Raw genomic sequence first — 11,432 nt, forward strand, 5'->3', positions numbered from 1 at the left:
AAAAGACTTCTTTTTTTTTTTTTTTAAAGGAGAGGGAAAGATGAAGAAATGTTTGTTTATTTTGATTGTTAAAAAGTGTCCGGGAAATCGACCCTTCCGGAAAAGGGACGTTACACTGTATATATATATATATACATACATACACACTTTTTTTAACTTATAATGCAGATGTATTAATTAGAAAAAAATATCTTAAATGAGTATGAATACTATTTTTTGAATTCATGATTCTCAGTAGTTTCCATAATATTCCAATGGCTTCCGTATAGATAAAAATTTAATAATATCAGTTTGGAGACAATTTTTTTAATTCATGATTCTAAATGGTTTCCATTATATTCACACTGGTTTAAGTCATGTTACCTAATAGAAAGCTATGTGCAAAAGTTAGCAGAGAAAAATAGGTAAGAAGTTACTGTTATCTATTATGTTGTCACTAATATTAAATATAACTGTTATACCAGCATAAAAAAAACAGGCTTTATCTGTAATCAGCAAATCAACAATCTAAATTTACAGGTAAAAGTTAAGATAACTGCAGAATAGTATTTTAATCTGACAATTCGGTGACATGAAAAATAAACTGCTTGTTTTTCTTCGATCGACATCAAAGACCTAACTCTGCTAATAGGGCAACTTTACTCACAGCCAAGCAGACCCTCAATTAAGAGTAACACTCATAGTTGAGGATCATTATGAGTCAATGAATCAGGATCAGATGACAATTAATCAGGAATCTCGTTCACTGAAGGGAGAATGTGTGGCAACCACCATAAAAGCTTTATCAACTCACTTTAGTTGGAGCGTTTACTTTTTTCCATACTGGCCAAAGCATTCGGCTACAGACCCAAAAGGTTCTTGGTACAATCTTTGCCGATAGTGAACAAACATCACTTTTCACCACTTCCGTTACACCCAAAATTGCATTACTTAGCCAATTTTTCACAAAATATCTAATATACTAAATTAAACAGTTGCTTTTTTTAACTAAGCATTATTAATCTACACTATAAATAAATACACTCAGCCTTTCATCCCTTCAGTGGGTCGATAAAATGAGTACCAAGCGTGCTTGGGAACTAACACTGGGGGTTCCGCGTTCGGCTGACCACCTGATCGGAACATATGCTCCTGCACCCCAGAGCCCAAGGTCAAGAAAACTGAGATGGGCACAGTCGGCCTTGGCCCTCTTAATGGGCTGTCGCGCCACTGAGTTAGTTAGTTTTTATAAATAAATACAAATTGTAAAAGCATTTTAGTAAGTTAGTACATGCATCTTACCATAATTTTATAATGTAAAAATTAAAGCTGAAACTTTAATAGAAATAAGTAGTTTACAAACCCAGCTGTTTTCATCTGACTCCACCAACTACTGCTGGAGAAAACATAAACATTTTCTTTCCCTGCTAATTTCATAAGAACATCTTGCTCTAAGCTGATACTATCTTGTGATGAAGTAACTTCACTCCAGGGTCTATGAAAAAAAAGATCAATAAAAAATGGAACACCAAAAAACTTTTGATATTATGATATGATTTTCACATAATCCTGCTCACTCTTAATGGTTGAAGGGTCTATATTTAAATATGCTAATTAATTAGGGCTAACAATATTTTAAGAAATAAAATTATACCCAAAACTGAACTTTTCTGAGAGAAAATACCTCATTTTTAACAGATCTGGATAATTAACCTTGAAAACATATGTAGTAGCTTCGATCATGTAAATATGATTTCCATGGTTAAGTTCAAAGAACAGTTGAAAGTTTGTGACTAATAAACTGTTTAATTTCACTTTTTGCATATTTCACCCTATCTCTAGAAATATTTTTGCATACAATTACAAAACTTGTCTATAACTTCCTGCAATGCCTTAATTTAATATTTTTTTCATTAAATTTAATAATTGTCAAAAAAATTTGGAACTATGTTATCTTAAATAACAGAGCACAAAGAAAGAAACCAAAAAATTTCTGATTAATTAAATTTTAAAAAAGTTGTACTTTAAAATTATTGGAACATTCTCAGCAATCATTTAAATTTTGTCAATTACACAGTTTAAAATTATGCAAAAATCTGCATATCTCACTATTGACCAATACTATAATAATTAATATAACTTTAAAATATAATAGAATATAAAATCAACTTAATTTCGACTAACAGTAAATTATATAATAAATAATTTAAAAAAATATTTTTTACATGAAATTAACTTTGCATAAATGAGTAATACATATCCAATACTTAATCTAAGTAATTAACTCAATGCTTAGTAACAATGCGCTTCAGTTAAAAGTTACATATTATAAATAATATAACATTAAAAGCTAGACAAGCGTTAGCAATAACTGGATAATAAATTGGAAGAAAAGAAAGACTAAAGCTCATTTGAAAAGTAGCTCTTTCAAAAAGTCAAAAGTTTTAATCTAAATTAATATTAACAGAAGATTTTCAGACAGTGCACTACAATTGAAAAGAAATATTTCATTCTTTAAAAGAACTAGCAAATTTTATCGTCAAACACCAAAATTTACCTTTAATAAAAAAAGCTATTAAATTATTATCATTCAAAACATTACTTTTCAATCTAAAAATATACCCCATTGTTATCATAAAGATTAGAATTAACACACTTTAAAACTTTTAGTAATCAAATTTGAGATTTTAAATTATTGTGGAAACAGTTGCTTCTTAAACAATCATCTCTAATAGTTGTCAACTGTTATTTATTAATAAAAGCAATATGAGGCTTAAGTTTTTTTTTTAAAGTAAAAATTTACACTGAAAAGATTCAGTGTTAATACCAATTCTAGATGACTACTGGGAGTATTAATATTAAACACTTAATAGGTTACTAATATTTTGATATATTATACTACCATTGAATTGAAAAAACAATGGAAGTGCTTCACGATAGTATTAAAGAAAAGTGGCTTGACAACTATTTTTTCCACTTGTTAATATTCTTTGCTAAAGTTAAATTTCAGAAAATTGATAAAAAATTCTTTTCTAAAATATATATTTTTAGTAATATGTAGCTTAATACATAAAATTGATAAATATATACATAAATCTCAATTTCGAATTTTTCGACACTTTTGTTGATTTTTGTCATAACAGTATAGTAATTTAAATCTTCGTTTATTGGTAATTTTGTTAAATTGAAAAAGTCTAGGTCAAACAGAGGAAAAAATCAAAATTATAAAAGTTTTTAAAGTTTTACTCCCTTTCACTTGTTCATTTATGTACAATCAATCACACTGAAACCATATTAATTATGGGAAGACTTATAATTTTTTACATGCATTTCAAATTATGTAATTAACTCACCCAAAATTGTTATCCAATTGATTATTCTTGAAGATTATACCTAAATGGTCATATATTCTTGGAGAACAAATATACACTCCACAATTTATAGTAGTGCTGACAAAAGATGATGGTTTTTCAACATAATGCACAATCTAAATTTAAAGAATAAAAAATCAGTATTTAGAAATTGATATAATACTCTGAAAAAAGCTATCAAACTCCCAAAAAGAAGTTTAGCATAATATGGAAATTTTATATAAAGCTAAACTTGTTTTTTCTTTATTAAATTTTAAGTAATTAATGAATGGCAAAAAAATTTCAGGTCAAATTCTCAAAAAGTAATTTTATGATCAGTGTGAGCAAATTATTCATCTTCATTTTAAAAACCAGTTTTATTGTATCCATTTTCTAGATTTTGATATTTGTTTACACTTACTCATTTTTTTATTGTTCATTTATCATAGCAAAAATGATTTCATCAGTTAATTTGCAATAAAAGCCAGTATTGCCATAAGTTACTTGACAAAAAAATAATGCCAAAATGAAAAGAAATTGTCCAAGTCCTTATAGCCCAAGAGGCAATGACATACTTACAGCAGTTTTTTTTTATATTTTTATATTTAATTTGTCAATCAAAACATTGTCATTATTCTACTAATCTCACCAGGGTACATTTATAGTTAAATCATAGAAGTTTTAGATAACTTTAATAAACAGCAAACCTGGTTCAGGTGAAAGTAATCAACAATAATTAATTAAATCAATAATCAATTTTAATTAGCTATTTTTAAATGTCATGTTATCAGAATGAATGAAGACAGTACCACAAGAGTTTTTTATGCCAGACCAGTTGGCACACGAAAAAGAGGCAGGCCGATAGATGGCCTAGAAAAAAACCTGGGCTGTTGAGCCATTGATGATGATGATGATTTTCAAAAGTAACAGTAGACAAAGAAAGTACCACTGGACGAAGGGGCAATTTTCAATTAATTACAAATCATTACTTTCATTTTCATTAGATGTTCTACTCATTAAAATGCTTTGAAAATCTTAGCATTATAATCATTAGACTAGTAATATAATCATATCACACCATCAAACTGAACCATAGTTGCTTGGTTATTGTTAATAGATTATAGATACTAACTATAAGAATTTTAAATTGAAAAGACTTTGTGGTGCTGTTTCTTTTGCAATCAATGTTCAGAGAATTAGGTAACAAATTACTTAGTATTACAATTAATAAAAACTAGTTTAAGAATTTATTTTTTAAAAAAGTCAACTACAAATTAAGAAAAGTATTTTTGCTAAATTATACAGTTAAAAACTTTTTAAAGCCTCCAAAAGTCCTAAAGAACAGCAAAAATGTTTAAAAAAATTCCTATGAAAAAACTACACATAAGACGGAGTAAGTAGAAACATTTATATATACCTTATTTGTATCATTATTTTTAACTATGCATCCATATTGTTGAGACTGCATATGTGTTGCCTAGAGGGGAAAAAAGATGTAAATAAATACTTTAAACAATATAATATTAAAAATACTTATCAAATATAGCATTTTCATTCATATAAAGATCTTCTAACAAGTCGTATACTTCAGATATTTACAGCCTTATTTTAAATTTTTCACACTATTAAAATATTTTTAAAAAATAGTAATATTCTGTGTGTAAAGTGGATATCAAAATACACCCTTTTTGATGGATGAAAATTAGTGTTATACATGTCATGGAGGTCATTGGAAAATCTTTTCTATTATAATTTGAGACTAACAGAAAAGAATGTGTTATAAAACAGTTATCTTTAATGTACATAGTATTTGTCATCAAACAAATGGGTGAGATTAAAAAATTGCAGGATCTCCAGAAAAAAAAATCGAAATGAAACTTCACCTCCATATAAAAGACACTCCAACTCAATATACACTATCAAAGCACACAAATACTCATATTAACCACAACCAATGGTGCTGTAAAAAAATTTTTCAGTAGAGATTTTCAAATTTTTTGTTCATAAAAATGTTACAGTGTAAATATTAGCAATGATACATATTTAAGTTATTTTATGCATTATTTATCTTGAATTTGTAAAAAGAAAATAAAGCTTTAATAATTTATATAATATGCCTCTTCTGAAAGAAATTTTAACTCTAAAACTATTCCTTTTTGCTGCACTGGTCTTACTACTCATTGTTTAAACTAAATAGCAGTAAAACTTTATGTAATAGGAAAACAATCAAACGACTTTAAAACATATTTTAAAACAATAAATTACTTCAGTGCCTAGAACAGTTATCAAAGCATTTTTCTCTTGGTGAAATTTGCGCATTTCAACTAATGGAAAATCACCGCAAACATCCCCATTTATCACGAAAAATGCTTCTGGATCACCAGTTTGAATTTGATCTCGAAAATGAAATATTCCTCCACCAGTTCCAAGAGATGTATATTCTTGAAGATACCTACAAAATAAAATGTATCACTTTTTAATGAGCTGGAAACCTATTATTAATTAAAATAATAAAAATACTATAATAAAATAACTATAATAAATAAATTACACATAGAGTATGTTTCAAAAATTTCTCTTTGTTATTTATCACTAGAATCCAAAACACAGTATCATGTTTCATATACATTGTTTGCTGAACAAGAATCTTAACAAATTTTACTTTTAGCACTCTGTAAACAAAATATAAATATGGATATATAATCATTTTAAATGTATAAACATTTTCCTGCCATAAATTGCATCTAATGCATATTGAATGTTACATATTGTAAATCCTTCTAAGGCACAGTATTTAATCACTTATGATGGAATTGTTTAAAATAATCTTTATTTTATTTTCCACCTTGAAAAATTAACTGAGAATTATTTAATTATATGTATTCACAGTTAATCTTTATTTGAAACAATGGGTTACTTAATTAATAAATAGAAGAAATAATCAACTACTTAAATAATTAAAATTATTGAGAAATAATGGTTTTATATAGTAGTATAAAAACTATAATCTACAACATGGGTGGCTGACTTACATGCCACAACGGAGTCTAACAAGCATGAACATGCAGAAACTCTCTAAAAGATCAAAAAATGTAAAAAGATAATTATATCATCTTCAGGGACTGTATGAAAATCTGAATAATCTTACTCATATGCTACTGAATACAACAGCATTTCTAACTTATGCTGATATCTCATCATATATATTCAATTACAAATTGAATTTAAAACTTTTTATTCACACCATTAATACTTTATTAGATGCTTACCAAATACTTGAACAACCCCTTACAATTATAGAACACTTAAACATAATTAGACAGCATATGCAATCAACTAAAAGAACATAATGATAATAAATAATCTAACAAAATAAATTTTGATATAATAAGTCTATTTGTTTGCATAATAAATAATCTTAAAAAATAAATTTTGATATAATAAGTCTATTTGCTTGCAATCCTAATGGCTTGAAGACCACGCTTAGGTACATAACAAATAACTAAGCTATAAAATCAATAACTATGAGTAAACATAATTTGATAGTCATTTGAATTTTGACTCCTAAAATAACAGTAGCCACAATTTGTAAAATATTGCCTCAATAGTAAAGTACAAATTTAAACCCTTTAATATTAGTTTTAGATTTTAAGTTTTCTTTGCATTCTTTTAATAGAGCATTTTATGTATAGTGAAAACCTTGATCGCCAATAAGTGACAACTAGCAAAAAAAAAATAATAATTTATTATTATAATTATAGAAATTCGCAAGTTTTACCTCATTATGTTAAAAAAAGAAATTTTTTATACTTGAAGTTTGAAGCAAAATAATTATTTTTGCAATTTACGAGTTGCAAAGAAATAACTATATTTAATAAAGAATATTTATGAAAGCTTTTTTATTTAATCTTAGCATAGTCACAAGGCATAATTGCATTTTTCACAATTTTTATAGATTTAATTTTCACCATAATGCATAACAAAAATAATATTATAAATAAATAACAAGTTTAACACTAGAAATTGATAGCCATCTTCCAATGTAATGATCAACATTGAAAAAAAAATGAAAAGTTTAATTTTTATCTTTGAAAACCACTTGATACATCTTCAATATTATAAACAATTTAAACAATTCTCAAGAAGATTTTTTTCTTTCTCATCTATTTAGATTAGTAAATTACAAGAAACTATGAACTCCTTTAAGTAACTAGAATAAAAAAGAAAAAAAATCACTATACTGCAACGAAAAAACCATTTTTACATCATATAAATTATTTATACTATGCAAAAATATTAAATTCAGTAAAAAATATAAAGGAAATTTTTTACCTAATTTTTATTTTATAGTCCTTCATGGAAGATAGAAATTCACTCATTGTTTCAGCATTATAAAAGCCAATAATTAAAATTTCTCGAATACCAGGGACTTTGATACAAGCTTCAATTAGATGCTGAATAGTCGGAACACCAGCAACATTAAAAAGTGGCTTTGGAATATCAAATGAAAGAGGTCGAAACCTAGTACCTATAATAATAAAAGTTACAGAGATTATTGTACAGTGAATACAGTGCATTATTGTAGACCGTTATAGACATTATTGTACAAAAAAATTAATCACTCTGAAATACTTTTTATCTAATCATCAGATCTTCACATACTAGGAGACTCAATCTCAATGGTTTGAGGAGGTGATCTCAAATATATATTAAACATTCATAACAGACGATGTCCTAAGTCATAAAATCAGACACAAATTAGTAGTTTTTCTGAATAAACATATTTTTTTAGACAGATTTGGATTTCTGACCCTCAAAATATAAGGAGGGGCATAATAGTTTGGTCAGGAGAGCAGGCCAAATTTAGATCCCTTAATGCTAATTTTGCTTTTTACGTAATTTGTCATATCTCAAGAATTTTTTTAAGCAAATTGAAAACATTTTGTAACATAATTATAATTTTTTTATTATCTAAAGATAAATTTTATTAATTATTTATTATTTAAACAAATTTTATTAATTATTTATTATTTTTAAAAAAAATTATTGATTATTTATTATTCAAAAATTGCTAAAATAATATTGAATTTTAAAGTTTATCAATTTTTACATAGTTTTTTACCTATTACATTTACATCAAGAATGTAATTTTATGTGTCACAATACAAAATTTGAACTGAATCAAACAAACAGTTCCTGAAAAATCGACTTTTAAAAAGTCATATATTCAAAATTCAACCTCTTAGGAACTGTTCGACCAATTTTGCTTAAATGTTAAACTTTAGCCATAAAAAAATGCATTCTTTAAAATATTTTAAAAATTGTATGCTTTACAATTCAAAATTTTTTACTAATACCTACTAAATAAAATAATAAAAATTAATAAATAATTATTATTTTACTATTACTAAATAAAATAATAAAAATTAATAAATAATTATTAATAAATAATCATTTATTAAAATGTATTTTTTGCATTATTTTTGGACAAATGAATTTTATATATGTGTGCAAAAATTTTTATATCTAATTAAACAGTTCTTGTGACATAGTAAAATACTCAAATAGTAAAATTAACATTAAGGGGTTCCAACTATGGACTGCTCCCCTGACTAAACTATTAGTACCACATTTCATTGATTGCGGCTACTCCACATATTTTGAGAGTAAGGAATCAAAATCTATCAAAAAAGAGAAGTTTATTCAGAGAAAATACATTTTTGCACCTGATTTCATAATTAAAAATATAGTTTGCAAAAATTAATTAGCATCTTTGAGGCCACCCTCATAGCTATTAATTTAAAGTACTAGTACATCAAAATCCGATCATTAGATCAAAAGTTATTCAGGATGATTTTTTTTTCTTTTTGAGGGAGAGGTCATTGTTTAATAATGGTTCAATGATAAAATCAATTTAAATACTTGTTAAGAATAATATTTTAATTTAAATATGTTTTGACAACAATTTATCATAAATTTAATTAAGAAATTTCAACAAAATATATCAAGATTTTTTAGAAATGATAATATTTCATTTGAAATAAAAAAGGTAAATAAAAAGCTAATAAGTCTAATTAAATGATAAGTTTGAATAAGAATTATCTTTAACAAATTGCATGTCTGTGCATCATTAGCTGTTTATATCTGAAACTTCGATTTAGAAAATACTGCAGTAAATCTTGCTTATCCTTAAAATTCAAAACAAATACCAAAATTTACAAAATATTAATTGAATTGCCAGATGAATAAATAAATTTTAAAAATTAAAAATAAGAATGATACATCAATAATTATTAGAATGAATTTAACTACAATAATTAAATAAAAAATGTTTAACTCGATAAAATTATAACCTTTAATAAAACTTTTTTGCAAATGGTCTTTCTTATTACTTAAAATCTTATGAATAAAAAAAGATATTTATAATTTTTATGTCAGCTAATAAATTTTCATATTAAACCAATTTAGAATAAAGGAGACTATTTTTTTGACTCAGAAGTGTGGAAATTCTGAAGTTAAAAAAGTAGTTGGACCTGAGCCTGAGTAATTCACCCTCAACTCATTTCGGGAGTGAATAATGATCACTTAATTTTATTTTTTAAAAATACTTGTAATTCAGGATATGGCCAGACTTCTTAGAATATTTTAATAAAAACTAAACTGTAGTTCACTTATTAATTTAAAAGATAAAGTACTGACTTTAAACTGGTTCTTATACTAGCATTTTTTTTTTTAATTTCATCTAAAACTAAGTAGGCTTTCAATAATTTTTCTTTCACATCTGCAATAAACATTTAATTTAATTACAATGAAATATTTCAAACGTTACAACCAATAAGTGGGGTAAATTATTGATCACTGGGGTGATCACACTGGTTTTAGTGTCCATAGATAAGAAAGATCCTTAGAACAATAAAACAATGCTAAAAGTAATTTTCACACCTTATTAGGCTTTAATAAATAACAAATAAGCCAGAAATCGCACAATAAGAAATATTACACCCTAAAATAAATTTCAAAATAATTAAGTTTGCATACATGCAAGTTTGACATTTCGAAACGGTAAACAAATGTCAGATTTTTATCAAATAAATAAACTAAACCGTAATCAACTAAAAGATATTAAAATAAATTTCTAAAATGCAAAACTAATTATTACAATCTGGTAAGTAAATTTTAAATTAAGTGCAGCCGGTCTGAGAATAGACATTTAAATATATAAATATGAAATGAGTCAGTAAGACTATTTATTTCTTAAAACATGCACTAGATACTAAAAAAAAGCTTCAAAATAATTAAAAATTTTAATGTTTATGTCATTTACAATTGTAAAGCAAAAAACGAAAACAACAGTTTGAATTCTAAAATCCTAGCAGACGAAAATTAAAACACCGATAAAAACTTTTCATACACAAATCAACTAGACAAAACCAGGGTAAAACAAACTGAAAGAATTAAAAAGTACCTTTTTGGGGCCCTCCGATAAGTATCACAGCTTTAGACATTATTAATTAATGAAAGTTAAGTAGATTGAATTACGAAAGAAACATAAAAGTTGGCAAAATTTGTTTACGTTCCGTCATCAAAAGCAAACGAAAACATTAAACAGTCAAAGTTGCAGTTTACCGACTTTCTTTATCTCCAGTGAGCACTTCCAGTGTGACGTAAGCCCTGATTAGACGCAAGATAATCGCGATCGCTACAGTAGAATACTTCATCTGGGTAGAAGACTGGTTCCATGTCAAAAGCTTCTTCCCTTCCCTCTCCTCAGTTGTTCTCCTCAATGTTCTACAAAATTTTCCCCTGCCATAATATTTTTAGCACTTAACTGTCAAAAATATCTTCTAAAATTTCCAAGACGCTTCATTTAAGAATTATATTTAGTACAATTTTGAGTTTCATATAATATCTAAACTTTAAAAAAAGTTAACCTGTTTGAAAATTAAGACAAAAACTAACTTACTTACTTATCCTACGACTATCCGCCCACTAATGGTTGAAGCATGTGAAGTGATGGCGTAGGTAGAGAGTTCTGCTCTGTACCACCTGTAGCCCATTTAGATAGCCAGTAAATGACTTATGAAAATAAAGAGTCTCTTCTCT

At 26.2% G+C, this 11,432-nt stretch overlaps 1 protein-coding gene across 1 annotated transcript in view; it reads right to left on the bottom strand.

The window, feature by feature from the left end:
• The window catches only part of LOC107440912 (GDP-mannose pyrophosphorylase A), a 19,113-nt gene extending 8,164 nt beyond the window's left edge, over positions 1-10,949 (bottom strand). Inside the window, exons 1-6 of the mRNA XM_043041003.2 lie at positions 10,795-10,949; positions 7,662-7,857; positions 5,595-5,781; positions 4,747-4,806; positions 3,333-3,466; positions 1,343-1,474 (exon numbers count right to left, since the gene is read on the bottom strand). Coding sequence (XP_042896937.1) covers positions 1,343-1,474; positions 3,333-3,466; positions 4,747-4,806; positions 5,595-5,781; positions 7,662-7,857; positions 10,795-10,834 — 749 coding nt within the window. The 5' untranslated portion in view covers positions 10,835-10,949. The remainder of the gene's footprint in view (positions 1-1,342; positions 1,475-3,332; positions 3,467-4,746; positions 4,807-5,594; positions 5,782-7,661; positions 7,858-10,794) is intronic.
• Positions 10,950-11,432: the final 483 nt, after the last annotated feature.

Source organism: Parasteatoda tepidariorum, chromosome X2 (assembly GCF_043381705.1).
Source record: "Parasteatoda tepidariorum isolate YZ-2023 chromosome X2, CAS_Ptep_4.0, whole genome shotgun sequence".
Lineage (NCBI taxonomy): Eukaryota > Metazoa > Arthropoda > Arachnida > Araneae > Theridiidae > Parasteatoda > Parasteatoda tepidariorum.